The sequence below is a fragment of the Oncorhynchus masou genome, chromosome 31, assembly GCF_036934945.1.
Source record: "Oncorhynchus masou masou isolate Uvic2021 chromosome 31, UVic_Omas_1.1, whole genome shotgun sequence".
Classification (NCBI taxonomy): domain Eukaryota; kingdom Metazoa; phylum Chordata; class Actinopteri; order Salmoniformes; family Salmonidae; genus Oncorhynchus; species Oncorhynchus masou.
The window spans coordinates 71,600,502-71,627,701 of record NC_088242.1 but is presented as its reverse complement, the minus strand read 5'-3'; the positions used below and the strand labels follow the sequence as shown (position 1 = coordinate 71,627,701).

Below are 27,200 nucleotides of genomic sequence, written 5' to 3'. Positions count from 1 at the left end.
CACACTGTTTGCTTGATCATTAAGTGTATGTTTTGAGACAATTATGGCTCTTATGGAATGGTTATGGGTTGTATTTTAGTAGGAGAATTTGCTCTTCTGAGAAGTGGTGATTCAGCAACATTGTCAGCCGTGCATATTTCCTTCCTGTAGCTTACTGAGTCTTTGTTTCTTTCCAGCTGTAAAAACCTGCTTAAATCCTTGGCCATTTTATGATTCAGCAATAAGGTAAGGCTTTGGTATTTTTTTCTCTCATCAAGGGAAATCAGCAGTTGGGGTCTTCCTGGGGCATACATCTATACATATACAGACAACCCTGAGGCTGAGGACAGGAACAAGTACAAGAACTCCCGCTTAGACCCCTGCAGAGTCATCAAACGGGCAAAAGGACAATATAGGAATAAGGTGAAATGATATTACAAAGGCTATGACACCTGTCGCATGTGGCAGGGGCTACAGTCCAATACGGATTACAAAGGAAGACACAGCCATGATCTGCCCAACAATGCCTCTCTACCAGACAAACTCAATGCATTTTATGCATGCTTTAACACTGTGCTGTGCATGAGGGCCCTCAGTGACCCAGAGGACTGGGTGATCTTGTATTTAATCAGGTCAACACTGGCACAGTATTGCAGGGTGTGTTCTCAGAGCATGCGCAGAACAGCTGGCAGGCATATTCACGGTCATTTTCGATCTCTCCTTGTTCTAGTCTGTATTCCCCACATCCCTAAAGCTGACCACCATCATTTCTGTTCCCAAGAACTGAGGCCTCATGCCAAAAAGACTACAGCCCTCTTGCACTCACATCTGTAATAATGAAGTGCTTTGAAAGGATGGTTATGGCACACATCAACTCCATCATCCTAAATACCCGAGACCCACTCCAATTTGCATACCGCCCCAACAGATCTATAGACGATGCAACCTCAGTTGCACTCAATTGCCCTCACCCACTTAGATAAGATGAATACCTTAATTGCTGTTCATTTACAGCTCAGTATTGAACACCATTGTCCCTTCCCAAGCTTGTCACCAAACTTAGGACCCTGGAACTGAACACTTCCCTCTGCAACTGGATCCTGGACTTGCTGACGGGCCGACCCTAGGTGATGAGGGTAGGCAACATCGCCTCCGCCATGCTAATCCTCAACACGGGGGTCCCACAGGGGTGTGTGCTTAGTCCCCTCCTGTACTCCCTGTTCTCCCACAACTGCGTGGTCATGCATGACTCCTACACGATCATCAAGTTTTCTGATGACATGACTGTGGTCGGTGACAATTTGACAGCCTACAGGGAGGAGGTCAGTGACCTGGCAGTCTGGTGCTGGGACAACAACCTCTCCCTCAACGTCAGTAATACCAAGGGGCTGATCGTGGACTACAGGAAAGGAAGGGAGGGGGCAGCTTCAAGTTCCTCTGTGTCCAAATCACTAAGGACTTAAAATGTTCCACGCACAGTCGTAAAGAAGGAGCGACAGCGCCTATTCTCCCTCAGGAGGTTGAAAAGTTTTGGCATGGGTCCTCACATCCTCAAAACATTCGACAGCTTCACCATTGACCGCATCTTGACTGGCTGCATCATGGCTTGGTATGGTAACAGCACCGCCCTCGATCACTTGGCCCTACAGAGGGTGTTGCGGACAGCCCAGTACATCACTGTGGCCTAGCTCCCTGCCATCCAGGACTTCTTTATCAGGCAGTGTAAAAGAAAGGCCTGGAAATTGTTAGACTCCAGCCACCCACGCCATAGACTGTTCTCTCTGCTTCTGCATGGCAAGCGATATGGGTGCATCAAGTCTGACACCAACAGGCTCCTCAACAGCTTCTGTCCCCAAGCCATAAGACAAAATGGATACACTGTCTCTATGCACACTCACAGGACTCTACACACTCACACACACACACTCACACTCGCTTCATTTACTCACACATAACATGCACATATTTATACTGACTCCACACACGCATACACACTCGCATACAGTCATCATATACAGTACGTTGCTGCTACTCTGTTTATCATATGTTGACGTATAGGGGTAAGGTGACTAGGCGTCTATACCTTACCTCTATCACTCCAGTATCCCTGCACATTGCAAATATGGTATTGGAACTGACCCTGTATATAGCTTGCTTATTTCTCATGTTCTTCTTATTTATACATATTTTTTCAGTGTGTTTTGTATCTTATGTTGTTTTTAGCACTACATCGTTTTTTTCTCAAAGTTGCAATTGCGATTTGGGTGAACTGTTGGAATCATGGAAATAGAATGATTATACTAATTCTATAGTTAAAATATAATATTGGGCACATTGAATACGGTGTTTGACATGACAACCAAGGAAAATGCCAGAGACGAGTTAGGGTAGAAACCGAAGTGTTAAGTGTTTTCTAGGGGATACTATAATCTTTGGCTACATTTTAATTTTTTCATCTTACCTAGTTCATGCTAATATAATCATGCTTTGCGTATTCCTCTTTGATTTGGAAGATACAGTTGCACAAACATGCTGATTTTAGGTCTACACCGTCACTGGTGTTATCAGGCTGCATTGCTAATTATGTTTGTTCTGACTAGCCAGCTCACTAGCAATCAGCATTAGCGGCTTACACGACTTAGGCCAAACTTGCTAAGAAAAGACAAACTAGATGTTTGCAGAATTAAGAAACACAAACTAATAGTGTAATTATAGAATGCTAGTGGATTTATATTAAGAAGTAAAGTGGAAACAGCATTGTTGTCATCGACATTGTTGCCTGTGGTGCATTGACCATGCAGACCAAACGCAAGTGTCTCGTGGTCAAGGAACAACAAATGTGCTCCTTGAATGATAGGGGGCGAAGTCAACTATAAAAATGGATGTTACACACGGCGTATCACATTTCACAAACCAAACATTCAAATACGGTTATAGAAGGTAAAAAAAAAAAAAAAAACAGTCCGTGCATCAATACCGGTATATCGTTCAAAAATACAGTATACCACCCTAGCCCTAGTTGAGGTTCTTTACACAAACCGGTGCGCCTGGCACCTACTACCAACCCCGTTCAAAGGCACGTAAATATTTTATCTTACCCATTCACCTTCTGAATAGCATTCATACTATACTGTACATAATCCATGTCTCAAGCCTTACAAATTATTATTTAACCTGTGTCCTCCCCTTCATCTACACTGATTCAAGTTCATTTAACAAGGTACATCAATAAGGGATCATAGCTTTCACCTGGATTCATCTGGTCAGTCTTTGTCATGGAACGAGAACGTGTTCTTAATGTTTTGTACACGCTTTATATATATTATTTTTAAATGGCAGTGATTTGCATACAGGGGAAACACTGACAATTGACTCATGTCAATAATTATATTAAGTGGCTTGTGTTAGTCTTTGCTTGGGCCTGTGCTGTGAGTGAATGTCTGACTGCACAGCAAAAGCCTTTAAGGGTTTTCTCACTGCACAGCGCTGACAGAAGCCACCTGACCTGGGAATTGCCCCAAAATGTTGTTGCTATGGTAACCTTCAGATGTGAAGCATGAAATAGTGTGCCTGCGAGTCCTTAACTAAGCGTGGAAGCATCCTTCATGTGCTCAAATCCCTAATCGCTGGACAGAGGAGGCAGAATCAATGCTGCAGGACTGTTTTGAGAATATTGATTGGAAAATGTTCAAAGATTCATCCCACCAAGACTCATCCATCAAACATTGAGGAATATCACAGGAATCTCACAGGCTTCATTACGAAATGTGTTGATGATGTTGTACCCACAATAACAATCCGGACATACCCCAACCAAAAACCCTGAATGAAATTCGTACCATGATGAGAGCCCATACTGCAGCATTCAGTGTCAGCAGAATGAACCCTGACAACTCGGTGGCTCAGGGCAAGCAGGTACGAGCGACGCAAATCCATTAGGGGTGCAAAAAGACCATGCAAACTCAAACTTTAATCAATATTTGACAACTCCGACTCTCGACACGTGGTGAAAGGACTACAGGATATGACTGACTACAAAGGCAAATCCAGCTGTGTGCTTCCCACCGTAGCCTCCCTCCAAGGAACTTAACACATTTTATGCTCACTTTAAAGCAGAAAATAGAGCCATTCAGGAAGGCTGTCACCGTTCCGGATGACCAGGTGCTTTCTCTCTCCGAGGCTAACATGAGGAAAACCCTCGCGTGAATACTCACTAAGCCCAGGCCCAGATGGCATCCCTGGCCACGTCTTCAGAGTGTGCGCTGACCAGCTGGCGGGCGTCTTCTCAGACATCTTCAACCTGTCCCTGTCCCAAGCTGTAGTCCCCACTTTCTTCATCCTCCCAGTCCCCAAGAAAACCAAGGTGAAATGCCCAAATGATTATCTCCCCATTGCACTCACCCCTGTCATCATTAAGTGCTTTGAGAGGCTGGTCATGGCCCATATCTATGCCAGGCACACTGGACCCACCGGAATTTCCCTACCTCTCCAACAGATCCACGGAAGATGCCAAGCAGCCAACAAGTGCTCAACATAACTCGTTCAAGACTGTTGGAAAAGCATTCCAGGTGAAGCTGGTTGAGAGAATGTAAAGAGTGTGCAAAGCTGTTATCAAGGCACCTTTTTGAAAAATCTCAAATATAAAATGTATTTTGATTTTGTTTAACACTTTTTTTGGTTAGCACATGATTTCATATGTGTTATTTCATAGTTTTGATGTCTTCACTATTATTCTACAATGTAGAAAATTGTAAAAATAAAAACCCTTGGATGAGTAGGTGTCCAAACTTTTGACTGGTACTGTATATTCTACTGAACCATTTTTACTTTATTTTCATTTTCTTATCTTGAATTTGTTGTTGCGTTGTCGAGAAGGAGCCTCGTAAGCATTTATTTGGATGGTAAATACCATGTGTATCCTCTACATACGACTAATAAAACTTGAAACTAATCCTGTAGCTCGATCTTCTCGTACCACCTTAGTGGGTCCATCAGTCCAGCCACCAGCCCTGTCCTGGAGTGGCTCATTTGTACTCTCCCCTATAGCACATCCACATAACCATCACACGTTAGCTCTCCTCAGATGACTCTTCAGATCTAAAGCAGGTGTTGCACAATGACTGTGGGAGTCTAATCATGGTGATCAGATGTTTCGGTGGATTTCTGCTGGATGTTTGTTTTTCTTAATCAGAAACAGGGCTAGGCCTAGGGTCTGGTCACAGGGCATAAATGCAGTTGAGGGGAAAGGTGCTTAAAAGGTAGTTCTGAAGACCTAGATGACTCTCAAAATGTGTGAATTGCAGTTCACAACAGTATCCCATTATGTGATGGAGCTGTATGCCAAGGAGTTAACACAATCAAGTAGATTACCTTTCCTCTCTGCTACATTGTGGAAGCTGATATTTTAGGGAGTTTCACTTTATGAAAAGAACAGAATGTTTGGAAATGTGGCCAGCACAGGTCATTGGTGCTCTGGTTGGTGGGCTTGAATCAGAGGGAAAGCATGGATGCTGGCAGTGGAGTTAATGGTTCTCAGATGTCCGCCTGTGACACACCCAGATCCCATCTGAGACTAATGATAAGAAAAAGAGGTGAAATCATATGGGTGAAATGCTCAGTAATTGGGAGAAGGCTATGTTCATCCTCATTCACTCAGTTTCTGCCATATTGTGTTCTTGATGTTTTGCTAAAACGTGTGTTGTCAGATGTTGATGAACATGGTTGGTGCTAGTTTTCACTGAATACGAAACATTCATGTTACATAAAACAAGTCCTTATTTCAAATGAGAGTATTGGCAATACCAAGCTGTCATGGTAGGAATGGGAATACATGTCTTTTGATATTTTGTGTGTCCTCTAAAGGGATTGTATATGGAATATTGGAGAAAAATAAATCAGCCAAGTGTGTCTTTGCGTAGCTATCTTCAGAAACGGCTTTCAGTTTGTCAGCAGGCCTCCAGCACACGGTACCCTTTAGGAGAACTTTCTGAAGTGGATAATATTTTGTAGCAGGAGAAGCTGTTTGTTTACGCCTTTCCCAGGCAATTTAAACATTTGATTCTCCTTTGCTCTCAGACCGTGCTGCTGAGAGGAAAACAAAGCTGCTAGAAGTGGCATAGAGATACTGTGTGTTTGTTGACCAATTATTAATCATTTGGAGAGGGAACATACAGTAAATAGCTGTCTTCCTAATTGCGTGTGTGGAAAGGAGTCTTGCCAGAGTACTTCATCTGCTGGCCGGCTGGCTGGCTGTCTTGTGAAGATTTGTTTGGTTACTTAGCCTCCAACTATGTGTAAGAAAGTTTTACTTTGTTTTCAGACCAAGTGAGTCCTGTGAGAAGATAATTACTCCACAGCAGTAATCGTCTGTAGCAAGGCTGGAATGGCTGTACAAGCAGTAGTCGTGTCTCGATAAAAGGACAGGTCATACCAGCTGAACACCAAATAAACAGGGATCCTCTCAAAGCAGTGGTTGTTACTGTTACCTTTTCACTTCTTCAGTTTGTTCAAAGTACAGAAATAGCAGAAGGTCTCAGGTTATTAATACAATGTATAATCTTTACAGTTTTATAATGCACTCCAACACCAAGCACCCTCACTGAAGCAGTAAAACCAATATGGCAGTTTTACTGATGGGTGTTTTTTAATTTTTCAGGCACACTTTGTGAAACTGGATCAGTCATCCTTCTCAATCTATTTTCCTCTATTGTTTTATAGCAAGTTGGCTCATACTGAAGGTACACAGTTAAGTGCCCATTTTAGTGCTTTTACAGTGAATATAGCTCTTTATAGTGACATTGTTTATCTGACATTTGAAAGCATACTTTGGTTCAAATGTTTAAAGCACAGCAGTGAATATTTTTATGAGGATGACCTTGCAGGCAGTGGCAGCTCTGAACCTGTGGTAACAGAAGTGGCCCAGCCTGCTCCTGCTGTCCATCCTTATAAGTCCAGGAAAAGGTGGGCAATGCAAAGTCAGTGATGTGGAAACAATGGGTCAACAACATGCCCTCCCCCTGAACTTGTGCCTTCAGAGACTAAGAAGGTTTGATTCAGTTATGATGGTTTTTATGATTAATAAAACATTCACAAGGACATTGTCTTTGAGTGTTCCAAATACAATATGTTAACTATATCCAAATACAATTAGTCAAAAACAGACATATAGATAAAGGGATCCACAACAGTATTTAAATATTTAATTTTTTCACCTTTATTTAACCAGGTAGGCCAGTTGAGAACAATTTCTAATTTACAACTGCGGCCTGGCCAAGATAAAGCAAAGCAGTGGGCCAAAAACAATGACAGAGTTACACATGGGATAAACAAACGTACAGTCAATAACACAATAGAAAAAATCTGTATACAGTGTGTGCAAATGAAGTAAGGAGGTAAGGCAACAAATAGGCCAATAGTGGCAAAGTAATTACAATTGAGCAATTTACACTGGAGTGATATATGTGCAGATGAGGATGTGCAAGTACAAATACTGGTGTGCAGAAAAACAAAAACATATGGGGATGAGGTAGGTAGTTGATTAGATGGGCCATTTACAGATGGGCTGTATACAGCTGCAGCGATCGGTAAGCTGCTCTGACAGCTGACGCTTAAAGTTAGTGAGGGAGATAAGTATCCAACTTCAGTGATTTATTTATTTTGCAAATCGTTCCAGTCATTGGCAGCAGAGAACTGGAAAGAAAGGCAGCCAAATGAGTTGTTGGCTTTGGGGATGACCAGTGAAATATACCTGCTGGAGCGTGTGCTACAGGTGTGTATTACTATGGTGACCAGTGAGCTGAGATAAGGCAGAGCTATACCTAGCAAAGACTTGTAGATGACCTGGAGCCAGTGGGTTTGGCGACGAATTTGTAGCGAGGACCAGCCATACAGGTCTCAGTGGTAGGTAGTATATGGGGCTTTGGTGACAAAACGGATGGCAATGTGATAGATTGCATCCAATTTGCCAAGTAGGGTGTTGGAGGGTAATTTGTAAATCAAATGTATTTATAAAGCCCTTCTTACATCAGCTGTACATAAAACCCAGACTAAAACCCCAAACAGCAAGCAATGCAGGTGTGGCACAGTGGCTAGGAAAATCTCCCTAGAAAGGCCAGAACATAGGAAGAAACCTAGAGAGGAACCAGACTATGAGGGGTGGCCAGTCCTCTTCTGGCTGTGCCGGGTGGAGATAATAACAGAACATGGCCAAGATCAAATGTTTATAGATGACCAGCAAGGTCAAATAATAATAATCACGGTGGATGTCGAGGGTGCAACAGGTCAGTACCTCAGGAGTAAATGTCAGTTGGCTTTTCATAGCGATCATTCAGAGTATCTCTACTGCTCCTGCTGTCTCTAGAGAGTTGGAAACAGCAGGTCTGGGACAAGGTAGCAGGTCCGGTGAACAGGTCAGGTTTCCATAACCGCAGGCAGAACAGTTGAAACTGGAGCAGAAGCATGGCCAGGTGGACTGGGGACAGCAAGGAGTCATCAGGCCAGGTAGTCCTGAGGCATGGTCCTAGGGCTCAGGTCCTCCGAGAGGGAGGTAGAAAGAAAGAAATAATTAGAGAGAGCATACTTAAATTCACACAGGATAAGACAGGAGAAATACTCCAGATATAACAGACTGACCCTAGCCCCCCGACACACAAACTACTGCAGCATAAATAACATCGCCGAAGTCAAGGATTGGTAGGATAGTTAGTTTTATGAGGGTAAGTTTGGCAGAATGAGTGAAGGCGGCTTTGTTGCAAAATGGGAAGTTGTATGGCATTGAAGCTCATTTGGAGGTTTGTTAGCACAGTGTCCAAAGAAGGGCCAGATGTAAACAGAATGCTGTCGTCTATGTAGAGGTGGATCAAGGAATCACCCGCAGCAAGAGCAACATCATTGATATATACAGAGAAAAGAGTCGGCCTGAGAGTCGGCCTATATATATATATATGACATTAGAGAGTGGCATAAAGCAATCACAGGTGTTGTTTGGGATAGCTAAGACAACAACGGGTGAGACAACAACAATAACGGATATATGGTGATAAATGGGCAGAAAGGGTCAGTTAGCGACACACAGGGCCTGAGTTCGAGGCTGGGGTCGACAGATAAACAAGATGAAGGTCCGTGTTAATGAATGGTCGAGCAGGCATCAGTTGTGTAGCCGAGTGATCATAGGGTCCAATGAGCAGCAATAGATGGAACAGGGAGCCGTTCGGTAGTTGATTACTACGCTAGGCGAGCGGGTTACAGTGTTCAGGAAGCTAGCAGACCGGGGATAGCAGATGGATCTTCACCACATCCGCAACGCAGAGGCCGGGTGAGTAAGCAGATCAGCAGACCAGTCGTGATGGATCGGCGGGGCTCCATGTCAACAAAGGGTCCAGGCCAAATTGACAAGAGGGGTATTGTAGTTGGTGTAATTTGTTTTCTAGACGGGAGATGGGCCTAGCTTCGAGGCTAGCTCGAGGCTAACTGGTGCATGCTTCTGGACAAGGGCGTTAGCCTCAATAGCCACTCGGTAGCAGCTAGCTAGCTGCGAGGATCCGGTGTAATGGTCCAGAGCTTGCAGCAGGAATCTGGTGATGTAGTGGAGAAACGAAGCAGTGCAATATGCTCAGGGCTGATATCGTGCAAGTAGTGTGATTATGATGTTGATATTTATTTTTCCTCGTGTAAGGTTATCTAGCTAACATTCTTAGAAAATATCCTAGTCCATCACACATTGGGGCGCAGCCACTGTTTATAAGTTCTGTTCCAGTGCTCTTGATAATATAATTAGTATGCTGCTGGTAGCAGACAGCAGGTAGTCCGGGACCTGCCTCCTCTGGCCTTCTGACGGATGAGACCGAGAGAGAAAGGATGGCTGTGAGCTGAGGAGAGGAGAGGCTGGACCTGAGATTGCTTTTACTTGATTTGCAGGACATTACACGTTGGCCAGGATTTATATGACTGGGAGGCAATGCTCTGAGCATGTTGCTAAATACTAATGCTCTGATACTCCCAGTCTCCTGATCCAAAGGCAGGAGGAAGTTCATCTCTCCCACAGATTAATCTAATACATTTAATGCCGTATTAATGATTATCCCCATATGTTTAACAGTGAACAACTAGTAAGTCAATCAAACTATCAATTCATACTGTAGTAGTTGGTATACGATTCCTTGAATAATTTTCTCTAAGCTTTGTTGTTTGTAAATCACTAATATCCTGTACTGTACAGTATGTGTTTTTATTAGGTAGATGTGCCCTGAGGGCAGGGGAAAGCTCTGTATGCACATTGAGTTTGTATGGCGTCTGTACTGGTTTTACTGTGTGTGAGAGACTGGAAGTGGGAGTATCCCAATGGTCTGTTAGCCTTTGGAAGCAGCAGCGCAATGATTTCATACGCCCACTTGAATCAGCCCAGAGGAAAAGCATGTTTGCTCTCGAACTGCTTTCTTTTCAGAAAGATACATCTTAGACTGATGTTTTGTTTCTGTAAGCTCGCCATAGCAATGATCTCTCCTTAATTACAATCACATTTCATGATGCTCCTCTCTCCGGCAATCCTCTTCCTCTGGTGATAATAGCGCATATTACTCCAATTGCAACCTGTGTCATACTATAGTTAGTTAGTGTAGCACACACCAGTCAGATTCACTGCAGGAGCAGAGAAAAGAGCAACATCATTTTGTTCCTTGAGTCTTCTTTTTTTCCGAGAAGATGGAAACAATGACGGAAATAGCCTGGAACATAAAATGGCTGTTTTGATCTTGAATTTCTCAAAATACTCACATTTTCTCTAAGCTTTTTGTTACGGCGGTAAATAAAGCCCTACAAATACTGTATATCTGGGCTGCTCCAACCCAGTGGTGTTCGCAGACTGGCTGACATCATCCTGACAAGGCCCTGAGGATGAGGGCAGGGTGATATGGACAAAATATCATATCGTGATGGAAAGCTTTTATGCGCAAATATTGATATAATAACCATCATATCGAAATAAACTTGGGGTCACGTGATGAAATGTTGTGTGTTCCTCCCACTACGACTTGTCTGGAAATCATGCAGGTTATTAGACTACAGATGAAATAAATGATGACGAACTTCAGGGTGGTGAAAGTGCAAGGTGATGAGCCTGATGCTCCTTTCCAACAAATATCATGGATCTTATTCTGGTGACATGATCATCAATACTTTCCTTTCTAAAAAATAAAAAAATAATACAAAAGATTTTAATTCATTTTCTGAGTCAAACCAGCAATAGCTAGTACAATAGGAAAGCAAAAAATGGATATTGTAAATGCATAACTTGCTAGGTGAAAGAGCATGTCATTTCTAAATGTTTGAAGGGAATCGATACTTGTTTGCCGTTTTAACAAATACTTTTGATCTTTTGTCCATAACTGTCTCATTGTGAAGGCTATACGTGCGCTTTAGCCAACAGCGGGCAGATACTGTACAGCACTGTATCTGCCCCATGCATGCTTACTTTCATGTGTACACCTTCAGCGCCAGCGCTGCATCATAGGCACTATTCATTTTAAAAAACTACATGTGCGCAAATAAGCAGTATCTTACTGCCGGTAAGAACACATGATTGCCATAATCAAGTTTCATCACTGTTATTTGATGTGTATTATATTTAACAAACCAAACATTGAAATATTGTTATGTAAGGTAAAAATCAAACTGGTCCATGCATCAGTACTGGTAGTACTGGTAGATAGTAAAATATGGATTACCTCCTACTCTACCACTGACTCTGACTAATACTGCCAGCTGCCAGACACCTATCCATCCACATCCTTTATCATCCCGCTCACAAAGGGTATTATTCACCTGCTACATATGTACGGTATACCGGTGTTGTCAGCTTTTGAATGGGTTGTAATCTGTGAAATGTGTTCGTTTGTGTGTGACTGTGAGAGACTATGACCCCATGCTACGCTGAGTGGGCTGAGTTGCAAGGCGAGATAGCGTGGCAGATGCAAGCTGAACTCCTGACTCTCACTCATACTCACTATGTCAGAACTTACACATAAAACCAACTTCAGGAGGATCCAAGATCCCAGATGTTATATCAAGAAAAATCGATTTCGTACTTTAATGCTCCTTAGGGATCAGCCAGTTAAGGGGCTCTGAAAACATCTCTTTCTCTACCCTCTTATGACCAGAGGGACCACTCAGGCTTGAAGAGAGGAATGCAAACGTACCCTCCCACAGTCTTGATGGGTGGAGCCAGGGAATCCAGCCAGTTTTGGAGGCCATGGCAACAATGTGTGGCTGGACACAGAGACTGAAGAAGCGTCACCCTAATTTTCTCTGGGTCATATACAGTCAATGAAGTAAGCAGACCAGACCCAGCTGCTAATGCATTTGTGCCTTTTGGAGAGCAACCTCATTAAGAAGACCATAACTGAGCATTTTTGTTTGGATGACCTGAGTGGCACATCTTAAATTATCCACCATCCTTGGTGTACAGTCCAGTGACTGACTGACTGCAGCTGTTGGGTGCTCTGCTCTAGTCTCTTCTTCTCTAGTAGCTCCTCCTACCTTGGTCAAGTCACATGTTGGTTCTTCATGTCGAACAGTGAGCCCAGCAAGGCTTTATTATAGTATACTGTATCCTGTAAGTGCCTGATCTATTCCCTCTAGAATTATTTTAACAGTACATAGTATATTATACTTTCTTTGAATGTTCTGCAATTACAGTGCCTTCAGACAGGATTCACACCCCTTGACTTTTTCCAAATTTTGTTGTTACAGCCTGAATTTAAAATGTATTTCATTTAGATTTTGTGTCACTGGGAAATAGTCAATGACCTATAATATTGAATTGAAGTTGTTTATTTTAAATGTTAACAAATTAATAAAAAATGAAAAGCTGAAATGTCTTGAGTCAATAACTTTTCAACCCCTTTGTTATGGCAAGCCTAAATAAGTTCAGGAGTGAAAATGTGCTTAACAAGTCACATAATCGCTCAGTGCGGATGTTGCCTGTAAGCCATAGCTTCTGGATGGGGTATGTATGTATAGTCACTGTGGGGACAGCGTCATCAACACACTTATTGATGAAGACAGTGAAAGATGTGGTGTACTCCTCAATGCCATTGGAAGAATCCAGTAACATCTGTGCTAGTAAAACAGTCCTGTAGCTTAGCATCTGTGTCATCTGACCACTTCTTTATTGACCGAGTTACTGGTGCTTCTTGCTTTAGTTTTTGTTTGTAAGCAGGAATCAGGAGTATAGAATTATGGTCAGATTTGCCAAATGGAGGGTGAGGGAGAGCTTTATACGCGTCTCTGTGTGTGGAATAAAGTTGGTCTAGATAGTATTTTTTTATTTTTTCTCTGGTTGAACAACTAACATGCTGTTAGAAATGAGATAAAATGGATTTAAGTTCCCCTGCATTAAAGTCCCCGGCAACTAGGAGTGCCGCCTCTGGATGAGCGTTTTCCTGTTTGCTTATGGCCTTCCACAGCTCATTGAGTGTGGTCTTAGTGCCAGCACCGGTTTGTGGTGGTAAATAGACTGCTACGAACAATATTGATGAAAACTCTCTTGGTAAATAGTGTGGTCTTCAGCTTCATGAGATACTCTCAGGCAATCAAAACCTTGAGACTTAATATTAGATTTTGTGCATCAGCTGTTGTTTACAAATATACACAGACCGCCACCCCTTGTCTTTCCGGAGGCAGCTGATCTATCTTGCCGATGCAGCTTAAAACCCACCAGCTGTATTTTATCCATGTCATTGTTCAGCCATGACTCGGTGAAACATAAGATATTACAGTTTTTAATGTCCTGTTGGTTGGATATTCATGATCGTAGTTTGTCTATTTTGTTATCCAATGATTGTATGTTGACCAGGGAGGTTTTCCAATGCCTCGCAAAGAAGGGCACCTATTGGTAGATGTTGAGTATCCCTTTGAGCATGGTGAAGTTATTAATTACACTTTGGATGGTCAATACAGAGAAACAGGTGTCTTTCCTAACTCAGTTGCCAGAGAGGAAGGAAACTGCTCAGGGTTTTCACCATGAAGCCAATGGTGCCTTTAAAATGGTTAGAGTTTAATGGGTGTGATAGGAGAACATTGAGGATAGATCAGCAACATTGTGGTTACTCCACAATACTAATATAAATGACAGTGAAAAGAAGAAAGCCTGTACAGAATAAAACATATTCCAAAACATGCATCCTGTTTGCAGTAAGGCACTAAAGTAAAACTGCAAAGAATGTGGCAAAGAAATTAAATATGTAAATATGTCCTGAATACAAAGCATTATGTTTGAGGAAAATCCAACATAACTCATCACTGAGTACCACTCTTTATATTTTCAATACAATAACATGTATTGACTCAGAGGTGCGAATAAATGAAATTTCTATACTGAATAAAAATATAAACCAACATGCAACAATTTCAAAAGATTTTACTAAGTTTCAGTTCATATAAGGACATTTTGTCAGTTTAATTAAATTTTTATTGTTTTATTTATCTGTTATTTTACCAGGTAAGTTGACTGAGAACACGTTCTCATTTGCAGCAACAACCTGGGGAATAGTTACAGGGGAGTGGAGGGGGATGAATGAGCCAATTGTAAACTGGGTATTATTGGGTGACCATGATGGTTTGAGGGCCAGATTGGGAATTTTTAGCCAGGACACCGTGGTTAACACCCCTACTCTTACGATAGGTGCCATGGGATCATAATGACCTCAGAGAGTCAGGACACCCGTTTAAAGTCCCAACCGAAAGAGAGCACCCTATACAGGGCATTGTCCCCAATCACTGCCCTGGGGCATTGGGATATTATTTATTTTTTTAGACCAGAGGAAAGAGTGCCTCCTACTGGCCCTCCAACACCACTTCCAGCAGCATCTGGTATCCCATCCAGGGACTGACCAGGACCAACCCTGCTTAGCTTCAGAAGCAAGCCAGCAGTGGTATGCAGGGTGGTTCGGCCCCAATCTATGGATTTCACATGACTGGGAATACAGATATACATTGTTGGTCACATAAATATATATATTTTTTAAATATACGGTTCTGGATCAGAAACCCAGTCAGTATATGGTGTGACCATGCAGCACAACACATCTCCTTCACATAGAGTTGATCAGGCTGTTGATTGTGGCCTGTGGAAAGTTGTCCCACTCTTTCAATGGCTGTGCGAAGTTAATGGATATTGACGGGAACATGCTGCTGTACAGGTTGATCCAGAGCATCCCAAACCTGCTCATTGGGTGACATGTCTGGTGAGTATGCAGGCCTTTGAAGAACTGGGACTTTTTCACCTTCCAGAAATTGTGTACAGATCCTTGCGACATGGGACCGTACATTAAATTAAATCAAATCAAATTGTATTTGTCACACGAGCCAAATACAGTGAAATGCTTACTTACAAGCCCTTAACCATCCATGCAGTTTTAAGAAAATACAAAAGAAAAGTAAGAGATAAGAATAACAAATAATTAAAGAGCAGCAGTAAATAACAATAGATGGACTATATACAGGGGGTACTGGTACAGAGTCAATGTGTGGGTGTCGAGATAATATGTACATGTAGGTAGAGTTATTTAAGTGACTATGCATAGATAATAACAGAGAGTAACAGCAGCGTAGAAGGGGGGGGGCAATGCAAATAGTCTGGATAGCCATTTAATTAGCTGTTCAGGAGTCTCATGGCTTGGAGGTAAAAGCTGTTTAGAACCCTCAAAAAGAAAGGAGGACCAAGGCACTCTTCATATAATTCATTCAAATGCCTTTATTTGTATGGCATGTTCAATGGGGGAAAAGGTTTTTAAAATCCGACGCGTTACGGCTGCATGGTCTTCGTCAGGAACTCCCTTTTACCAAAGAGCACATTCTGTCTACCAAAATGTACTATTGTGTACCTTAGTAGCGCTTCTCTTCCTCCTATTTCTACCTATTTAGAAGCCTCTTGGACCTGGACTTGGTGCTCCGGTACCACTTCCCGTGCGGTGGCAGAGAGAATAGTCTATGACTAGGGTGGCTGGAGTCTGACAATTCTTAGGCCCTTCCTCTGACACCGCCTGGTACAGAGATCCTGGAAGGCAGGACGCTTGGCACCAGTGATGTAATGGGCCGTACGCACTACCCTCTGTAGTGCCTTGCAGTCGGAGGCCGAGCAGTTGCCATACCAGGCAGTAATGCAACCCGTCAGGATGTTCCTGATGGTGCAGCTGTAAAACCTTTTGAGGATCTGAGGACCCGTGCCAAATCTTTTCAGTCTCCTGAGGGGGAATAGGTTTTGTCGTGCCCTCTTCACGACTGTCTTGGTGTGCTTGGACCATGTTAGTTTGTTGGTGATGTGGACGCCAAGGAACTTGAAGCTCTCAACCTGCTCCAGTTCTGCCCTGTTGATGAGAATGGGTGCATGCTCTGTCCTCCTTTTCCTGTAGTCCACAATCATCTCCTTTGTCTTGATCACGTTGAGGGATAGGTTGTTGTCCTTTCACCACACGGGTCAGGTCTCTGACCCCATCCCTATAGGCTGTCTCATCATTGTCAGTGATCAGGCCTACCATTGTTGTGTCATCAGCAAACTTAATGATGGTGTTGTGCCTGGCAGTGCAGTCATGAGTGAACAGGGAGTACATGAGGGGACTAAGCACGCACCGCTAAGGGTCCCCCTTGTTGAGGATCAGCGTGGTGGATGGGTTGTTACTTACCCTTAACACCTGGGGGCGGCCCGTCAGGAAGTCCAGGATCCAGTTGCAGAGGGAGGTGTTTAGTCCCAGGGTCCTTAGCTTAGTGATGAGCTTTGAGGGCACTATGGTGTTGAACGCTGAGCTGTAGTCAATGAATAGCATTCTCACATAGGTGTTCCTTTTGTCCAGGTGTGAAAGGGCAGTGTGGCGTGCAATAAAGATTGCATCATCTGTGGATCTGTTGTGGCGGTATGCAAATTGGAGTGGGTCTAGTGTTTCTGAGATAATGGTGTTGATGTGAGCCATGACCAGTCTTTCTAAGCATTTCATGTCTACAGATGTAAGTGCTACGGGTCAATAGTCATTTGGGCAGGTTGCCTTAGTGTTCTTGGGCACAGGCACTGGAGGTGATGGCGGCGGATGAATGGCATGACAATGGGCCTCAGGATCTTTTCACGGTTTCTCTGTGCATTCAAATTGCCATCGATAAAATGCAATTGTATTCATTGTCCATAGCTTATGCCTGCCCATACCTTAACCCCACCACCATGGGGATCTCTGTTCACAACATTGACATCAGCAAACCTCTCGCCCACACAATGCCATACACGTGGTCTGCGGTTGTGAGGCCTGTTGGACGTACTGCCAAATTCTCTGAAATTATGTTTGAGGTGGCTTATGGTAGAGAAATTGCCGTTCAATTCTCTGGCAACAGCTCTGGTGGACATTCCTGCAGTCAGCGTGCCTATTGCATGCTCCCTCAAAACTTGAGACATCTGTGGCATTGTGTTGTGTGACAAAACTGCACATTTTAGAGTGGCCTGTTATTGTCCTCAGCACACAGTGCACCTGTGTAATGATCATGCTGTTTAATCAGCTTCTTGATATGTCACACCTGTCAGGTGGATGGATTGATTATCTTGACAAAGGAGAAATGCTCATCAATGGGAATGTAAACAAATTTGTGCACAACATTTGAGAGAAGAAAAGCTTCTTGTAGGTATGGAACATTTCTGGGATCTGTTATTTCAGCTCATGAAACATGGGACCGACACTACGTTTATGTTTTTGATACATTTCTATAAATTTCCTACAATGTCTAAAACCATGTTTTCAGTTTTTCATTATGGGGTATAACATGTTGATGGGTGAGAGAAAACAATGTATTGTATCCATTACGAATTTAGAATGTAACTCAACAAAATGTGAAATAAGTCACGGGGTATGAATACTTTCTGAAGGCACTGTAGTTGGAGAAATGTAAAAGAATAAGCTGTGCTCCTTTTTTGAAAGTAGTCTTAAGTGGAGCAAGTATCATTTTAGAACCACTTACATAATGATTGTAGAGGATTTACACTTTGTTTTACTCAATACTTACAAAACGCTCTGTGTTTTATATTAGCTTAATTTAAAGTATTTATCCTCATGACTTAGGAATAAAGATTTTGGGCTCAATTTAAGTATAAGTGGAGGTTCTTTTAGAAGGAAACCATCATATTAGCTCTACTAAATGGCAGAGTGGTTTCCTCTTAAATGCTTAGGGAGACGGGAGTCTATTTGGATCCCTGTGAAGCAGTGCTGGAGGACGTTCTACTTTTCTGGGTATTTTTAGCTAGAGTAAAAGGAGCTGTTTTCTCCCTGCCCCTGCGACAAGGGTAAGATTTACAATTTCTGTCAACATCTGTATCTTCAAATGACATTAGAGGAAAGCCTATATCCTCTCTGAGCCAGCATCAGTGAAGACACAACAGCCTGCTCCTCGTTACTGTTTGAGACATATTACTTATATGCAGGGGTCAAATAGTGAATTTGCTGGTGGCTTAACGTTGCAAGTGCTGAACCGTTTGCCTTAGTTGTAGTACAATCGGCATTCACAACCAAGAACACTCCTACTTAGGGACTTTTATTCCATACTGTAACACAAAGTATGACAGTTCTTTCAAAGCCTCTCCTGATGACCTTACAATATCCCAGTACTGAGTAAAATTATGTAAATGCATTGTCTGTAGAGAAGGCCAAACATGGAGGCATTAGTTCGCCGCGAGGTTAGTGGGTTGGGCCAGTAATCGAAAGGTTGCTGGTTCGAATCCCAGAGCAGATGAGATGAAACATGTCACTGCCCTTGAGCAACGCACTTAACCCCAATTGCCCTGGGGCACTGGACAATGGTGACCCTGGCTGTAACCCCACTCCCTGCGGGTGTCTCGGGAGTTGGGATATGCAAGAAACACATTTCCATTACACACTTGGAACAATGAACACTTGTGCAAGAGTTAAACAGGACAAATATAAGCACTCCCAAAATTATTATTATTGTTATTGCTCTGTTCATTGTTCATGGGCACAAGGCCAGTCTGAAGATGCCTTTGTATTAGAAGAGCGGAGAGTTAGAGTGAAGGCCTCAGATTGATGATTAATCATGGTGGTTGTATTTAGTTCAGCCCACAAATAGGCCAAACTATGGCTGTGTTCCGAGAACAGAAGTGGGTGTAACAAGGACATGTTGATATGTAATGAATAGGAAGGTGATGTGTAGATTGTCATTGCTTGTGTGTGAGCCAAGTTTTTAATGTTTTATTAGTCATATGTACAGGCTACACATGGTATACACCGTCCAACGAAATTCATACTTGCAGGTTCCTTCTTTAGTTGTATGTAGAGCAGGTTTGTATTTAATGCACATTAGAGGAACAAATAATTACGTTGTGTAATTACAGGATGTTTACTCTGCTTTATATCTGCTCACGGGAGCCTGGGAATCCTACTCATACAAAAAGTGCAGTTTTTTTATGATTAAGGTTAATTAACCATCTCACTGGCTGCGCTATAGATGTGATATTTATGTGAAACATGTACTGTAGATGTATGATAAGTGTGATGATGCATCTGACAGAGTGATGTATCTCCTGTCTCGTTTGGTATTCACAACCCTGGGTAGTTAAAGAGATGGGTCATCATTTGCTGCTGCATGTTCTGTGGATAAATCACGCCTGGCTCTTAACTGAGGATGTATTTATGATGGCTGATTAATGCCTCACTGCTAGCAAGCTGTTCTTCAAACCTCTGATTTACTCTTTTCCAATTAAGACACGTTACACTCGAATGTCATTAAATTCAGAAATAGCACATGCGGCTTAGCGGCCTTGAAATCAGATTAAATTAACAGTCCTGACCTTGACTTTCTGCCTTAGTAAAGTGCTAATGTTTGTGGTAGGTTGTATTGTAGTCATGGGGCTTGAATGTTATTTGCTATTGAGAGCTGGTGTTTATATGATTTGGAATGAATGATATCCAGATGGAATATATCAGGTCATCTTTAGTGGATGTGACTGCAACTCCCAGAGGGTTATTAGCCCCATGTTGTTCAAACCTCATAAGTGTAATGGTATAGACCAGAACATGAAGTGTATTCTAAAGTGGGATATCCTCCCTATCCTTGTCATGTTTTTACCAGATGGCCAACAATCTATATTCTGTTGATGTGTACACAATTTCTTTTATAGTGCCCCTAAGCATCACTTCACATACGACAGAGTGTGTGTGTGGCAGGCAGGCAGGCAGGCCCGGGGCATGTTGCCTGGGTGTCACCTCTAGGCACACAGTAGGGGTGGGGGAGGCCTGGAATGCACACACTAGAGGTGACCCCAGGAGACATGCCCCAGGCCTGCAGCAGATTGACCTGTCTTTTAATCAGACAGGGATTGAAAGGGGGGATGAATGTGGAGCACAAGTGGAGGGTATAAAGATGAGAGAAAGGAACCCAAGGAAAGATTGCATTCATCAGCATATGACACCTTTCATCCTTCTCTCTCCCACCTTCTCAAAAAAATGCTGATGATGGATTTATTCTCACCCTTCTTCCTCATGCCAGTCACTTACAGATGTAGGATCTTAATTTGATCAGTCTTTTGTTGCAAAGAATTTGCAGATGAGCTTTGTGATTTACATAAATTCACTGAAAACCCACACTAACATGTGGTAATTTTGCACTTTTCATGTAGCCTACGTTTGGCCAGCTAGTAGCCCAACCACCGATCAAGCAACATTATGGACTAAACATTCAAATCTTGTTGCTGCAGGATTATTTTGCTGTGACAATATAGTTCAAATTAAGACCCTACATATGTTTTGTTTAATTAACAATCATAACTAAAGAAGTACATTTACTGAAGAAAATGTGTCTGCTTGCTAACTTTTTAAAGGCACTTATGGTTTTGAAATAAGTTACAGTAGTGGAAGTGACTGCAGTAGTAATGGTAGTGACTGGTTATAGTAGAAAAATAGTGAAATCGACTGATTGGATAGGATAGCTTGAACATGTGAAGTTGGTTTCAAAGCTACTGTGAGTTATGTTATTCTAATGTATGTAGATTTATATAGTTATAGTTCATCAACCTTCTCCATAATTTGAAGTTTAGGATAGCCTGAGCATGAGAAAGTTGGTTTGGTGTCTCTAGTTTGAATGGTTCAAGAGTTAGAGTTATTTTATTGTAATTTCTGCAAATGTCTATAGTTGATACAAGTTTTTAAGAACTTGAAGTTAGGTTAGCCTGAATTATTAAACGTTAGTCTTGCTTAATTTGCCAAGGAGCAGGAGCATTTTGAATAGCTACCACTGAATGTCTATGATTCTCATTCAAACCATGTTAATTTATGCACATTTAAAAGAGTTATACTGTAGTTACAAAAATATAAATGGTATCAAAAAGCCTTTGGCAAGCAATCTAAGTAGGGTCAGACTGAACACCTCAATGTTGTTTTGGTGTTGATAGCTTAAATGGTGTAGGAGGAGATGCATGGCAGAATATATATATAGTACAAAAGTATAAATGATATCATAATAATAAGAGTATGTAAGAAGTCAAGAGCTGTGCTTTGCTTTCAGCAAGACTATCCAATGAATTCATGTACAGCTTAGGTTTTTGCATGCTCTTAGACAAGGGAATCAGTTATAGGTCTGAGGTTGTTTTAAATCTTATTAGAGCTTGTTAAAATCTCCTCACCCTGACTGGGCTAGGATAGGGAGCTGGTATGCTAATCCACCTTTGATCCTTATAGGGCTTTGCTTCTACTATTTACAGCTAGTGCTTCTGCATGAGAGGGTTGATTTTATTAGTAAAGCCAGACTAATGCATTTTTAGATTCAACCTGCATGTTTTCCTCTTATTTGCTGATAGAGGACTAGCATTTTTGAGAAATGGCATGATCATTATCTATGTTTTGGTAGCCCATTAAGATGTATGTTAGTCCTTTCTTTGCCATGACCTTGAAATTCACTTAGTAGATAAGCTGATGGGGGTGTTTTTAAAAAATCTATGTAGCCTAACAAGGGTGTTGCAACACCAGAATCAAAATGATGTATTCTTGCAAGAGTATAGGTGTGGTATCATTTTTGTTTTCTATTACTGCCTGACCTCATTTGTTTGTCAACCTTCATCTTTTATTAAGGCACTTGCAATAATATAGGTCAGGAGGTTATTTAGGTTTCATATGCTTGTGGGATTAATGAATGTGTACAGTTGAAGTCGGAAGTTTACATACACTTTAGCCAAATACATTTAAACTCAGTTTTTCACAATTCCTGACATTTAATCCAAGTGAAAGTTCCCTGTCTTAGGTCAGTTGGGATCACCAATTTATTTTAAGAATGTGAAATGGCCCATTCCTCCTGACAGATCTGGTGTAACTGAGTCGGCCTTCTTGCTCGCACAAGCTTTTTCAGTTCTTCCCACTCATTATGGGATTGAAGTCAGGGCTTTGTGATATTTGTGATATTATTATTATTATTATTATTATTATTATTATGGCCACTCCAATACCTTGACTTTGTTGTCTTTAAGCCATTTTTCCACAACTTTGTAAGTATGCTTGGGGTCATTGTCCATTTTGGAAGACCAGTTTGCGACCAAGCGTTAACTTCCTGACAGCTGTCTTGAGATGTTGCTTCAATATATCCACATCATTTTCCATCCACATCATCTCCCCCCTCATGATGCCATCTATTTTTTTAGTGCACCAGTCCCTCCTGCAGCAAAGAACCCCAACAACATGATGCTGGCACCCCCGTGCTTCACAGTTGGGATGGTGTTTTTTGGCTTGCAAGCCTCCCCCTTTTTCCTCCAAACATAACGATGGTCATTATGGCCAAACAGTTATATTTTTGTTTCGTCAGACCAGAGGACATTTCTACAAAAAGTATAATCTTTGTCCCCATTTGCAGTTGCAAACCATAGTCTTTTTCATGGCGGTTTTGGAGCTGTGGCTTCTTTGCTGAGCGGCCTTTTAGGTTATGTTGATATAGGACTCATTTTACTGATACTTTTGTACCTGTGTCCTCCAGCATCTTCACAAGGTCCTTTGCTGCTGTTCTGGAATTGATTTGCACTTTTTGCACCAAAGTACGTTCATCTCTAGGAGACTGAATGCATCTCCTTGCTAAGCAATATGACAGCTGCGTGGGCCCATGGTGTTTATACATGCTTACTATTGTTTGTACAGATGAACGTGGTACCTTCAGGAGTTTGGAAATTGCTCCCAAGGATGTACCAGACTTGGAGGTCTACAATTTTTGGGCTGATTTCTTTTGATTTTCCCATGATGTCAAGCAAAGAGGCACTTAGTTTGAAGTTAGGCCTTGAAATTCATCCACAGGTACACCTCCAACTGTCTCAAATTATGTTAATTAGCCTATCAGAAGCTTCTAAAGCCATTCCATTTTCTGGAATTTTCCAAGCTGTTTAAAGGCACAGTCAACTTAATGTATGTAAACGTCTGACCCACTGGAATTGTGATACAGGGAATTATAAGTGAAATAATCTGTCTGTAAACAATTGTTGGAAAAATTACTTGTCATGCACAAAGTAGATGTCCTAACCGACTTGCCAAAACTATAGTTTGTTAACAAGAAATGGTTGGAGTGGTTTTAATGACGCCAACCTAAGTGTATGTTAACTTCGAGCTTCAACTGTATGTAGATACATTGTTACTTAGTATTTGAATGTTCACCAGCTTCTTTTTATTAGTGTGTTTATAATCACTGCACATTGTGTTGTCCGCATTATGCACCCAGTCTATTTTGGTTTGAACACATTGAGAGGGTTCATCACTACTATATGTTTTACTGTTGACTTGTCTTTTGACTTTAAAGATGCTATATTAGGCCATCAAGCAGCTGTAAGATTTTACCAAACACAGCTGGAAGTCATAGCCACAGCTAGCTTCCCATGTACCTCTGGAATTCTGGAGAACTAATTCCAGATTGTGTTGTAGCCTACACTGTCTGACTTTCATTTTGATGGGGCATGAGAAAATATTTTAAATGGTTTACTTGGACCTATTTTGTTTAACCCCCCCACCCCCCACCCCCAACAAAAAAAAACTCCATTGTGGCAATGGAGGTTTGTTGGTGATGACCCAATTCCACAAAACGTAGTGATCAGCGATCACATTGTCTCCAATGACGTGATCATGTCCAACATGTCCATCCAGCTCACTGTTGACTGTCTGATTCTGTGACTGGTGCTGTACTAATCCAGGCGGAGTAGGAGACAGTGGCTGGCTGTCGTCGGGGGCTCTGCTCTCTGCTATTGTTATTACAACAAATCATTAGACATGAATCCCCTCCAGATGGCTTCTGACTTCAGCTCTTATTTAATTGTCCATGTTTACACTGCCCTCCAAGCTGCTCTTCTCTAATGTTTTGAGTAGTAAACAAACCTACCAGTAACTTAATACTGGAAGCCCTCTGGATAGATGAGAGAAAGCCCTGGTAATGGTATATGAGAGGACAGGGGTCTGGAAATAAATACTATTTTAAGTCCACTTTGAAGCATAATGTTTCGGTGGACACAGTAGAAACCAATTCGTTTTGTGTGTTGATATATCTGTGGTTGTGATCTGCTTGCTCCATGTTGTGTCGTCTCTGCTCTGTGATGGGTCTGTGTCGGCCTGAAAGCTGAGCTAATGAGAAGCCTGCTGCTGCTGTTGAGTGTTTGCCAGAAGAGAGAGAGGAGAGGAACTCGGTGAGAAATGGGTTCTCACGCTGCTACTGCTACTGTTAGCTCCGCTCCAGAGGTAGTGATTATCCCCATGGGTTTCATAATGTGGATGCTCCCTCTGTCTTGCGCTCTCTCTCTGGAGTCACTGCTGGCCTTCACTTGAGAATTTCATTGATTTGGAATAAAATACATCCTTACTGCCTAGAACAGGAATGTTCTAATTTTTCATTCATCGCATTTGAAGCCGAGATGGCAGAGCTTTGAGCTATTATTGATGGATATAAAGCGAAACCCTGATGGAAAGGAGCGGGTGTTCTATCCTTTACGCAACGTCTGAGTTCCATTGAATGATTCTGGTTGTCTTCAGCTCCTCCTCCTACATTGTTTCTATTCCAAGGTTGCAACGGAATATACTGTGCAGTTCCTGCTTTCAAAATACATATTTACACTTTCATTATCACCACACAGTAAAGGCCATGTTACACCCTACTGCCCTTATAATGTTCCCTGAATCAGGGCTGTGTGTAGCATAACCCATCCTCTATGTGTGTGCATATGCCTGTGTATGTGTTGCCTGAGCTAGCTGGTCCTCATGTGGCCTTTCTAATAGAGACTAACCACATATCTCAGCCACAAAGTCGCAGCAGGACTCCTGTGGCAGGTTGTATGGAGCAGGCCCCATGCAGAGCCATTACCTCTGGCTCTTTGTGCTAAGGGACTATCTGGAGAGAAGAGGCTCTGTGTGGGCTGCAGGAGAAGGGTAGAGTCACTACTATCAAACACTGCTAGTCAGAGGGGACCTCATTCATAACCACATCATTAGAAACTTTTTCTCTGAAATTGCTCACAGAATGATTGTATGGGAAAACATTTTGTCATGGCTATATTTCTCTAAATGGAGTCAATTTGATGATTCTCATAAGAACAGCTTAAATCTGACCTTTGTCCCCAAGAAGGACATAGTGAATGTCAACTCATATTATCCATAATACAGTATTCCCCTGTACAGTATATCTAACATATATGCACCCCCTCTACCACCAAGGGAAAATTGAAGGTTGTCTGAAAATGGTCTTGTCATCCAGATTTGACAGTGCACCGAGTAGAGGAAAGAATTGCTGAACTAAATTCTGAAAAAAAAGAGGCTTAACTGTTGGAGAGATCCATTGTAAATGGTTTTCCCTCCCAGCTAAGAGAAAGAAAAACATAAAATGGTATCATTAGAGTTAACTTTTGTATGTGTGTTTTCTCTTTAATAAGAAAAGGAACTGCAGTGTACTAGAATTGGTTTGCCTTTTAACAGATGACATAACACCCACTGGTTTGACTCTGGTGTCTGCTTGTAAGGGGTTGTACTTGTAAACACAGATAATGATGCTGCTCTAGAATGTAATTTCCTCTGTAGCATCTTCTGTCCTATTATTGTCGGTGACTACAGAGACGTTTGCTTTCTGCTGAAAGGTTAACCTGCTCACCTTGGCTCGGCTCAGCATATGCTAAACACTGCCAGTAAACAATTCTACTTACTTCTTAACCCTTGTAAGAAATCAGGAGAGATGGAAAGTAACTGATGCATTAGACTCATTCAAAGCAGCGCTTCTACAATATACCTGAGGACAATTATGATCATATCCTGTGTATGCTGTTCTGGTGTACATATCCAGTGTCATGTTATTCACATTTCCCTGATCCACAGATATCTAAACACATATTTTTGTGTTTTCAGGTGTGTAGGTTGGTGACACCAATACACCACCAGTGAAAATGGTGGCCCTGTCACTCAAGATATGTGTCCGTCAGTGCAATGTGGTGAAGACCATGCAGTTTGAGCCCTCCACTCCTGTGTATGACGCCTGCAGGATCATCAGGGAGAGGGTTCCGGAAGCCCAGACTGGCCAAGGTGAGAAGTACCTCAAAATGGGGCGAACTACTGGTAATGGGGCCTCTTTGAATGTCAGAAATCTTCACTTGCATAAAGCTCAGTTGCCTTATGCAAAAACTACATAATTACTTGTATAAGTCACTCTGTACTGAATACTGTAGTCATGTCTGCTAAAAAATATGAATGTAAAAAAAGGCATACGTTTCTGATCTCCAATTCTGTTTCAGAGTGCATGAAAAGGATACAAACGGTTCAAAACTGTTTAAACAGGAGATAAAAACCCATGTCACCCACAGCATGGCTTTCTGACACAGAAAGACAGGAAACTGTTTCAAAGCATTACAGTCTATGCTCTCTCTGAAGAGACTGGTTCAATCTGGGTCTGTGGGTGGTGTTCCTCTCTTGCGGAGGTGTTAGTTAGGCAGGCTGGATAAGCTCTCTGTGGTGTGTGTTAGGCAGGCTGGATAAGCTCTCTGTGGTGTGTGTTAGGCAGGCTGGATAAGCTCTCTGTGGTGTGTGTTAGGCAGGCTGGATAAGCTCTCTGTGGTGTGTGTTAGGCAGGCTGGATAGGCTCTCTGGTGTTAGCTAGGCAGGCTGGATAGGCTCTCTGTGGTGTTAGCTAGGCAGGCTGGATAGGCTCTCTGTGGTGTTAGTTAGGCAGGCTGGATAAGCTCTCTGTGGTGTTAG

At 42.2% G+C, this 27,200-nt stretch overlaps 1 protein-coding gene across 3 annotated transcripts in view; it reads left to right on the top strand.

Moving 5' to 3' along the window:
- LOC135524388 (talin-2-like) overlaps nt 1-27,200 on the top strand; it is a 152,347-nt gene that overhangs the window by 41,335 nt on the left and 83,812 nt on the right. For 2 of the 3 annotated variants that reach the window (XM_064951881.1, XM_064951883.1), the window contains exons 2-3: nt 177-225; nt 26,358-26,531. In XM_064951881.1, coding sequence (XP_064807953.1) covers nt 26,396-26,531 — 136 coding nt within the window. In that variant the 5' untranslated portion in view covers nt 177-225; nt 26,358-26,395. The remainder of the gene's footprint in view (nt 1-176; nt 226-26,357; nt 26,532-27,200) is intronic. The other variant, XM_064951882.1, reaches the window with a different exon arrangement.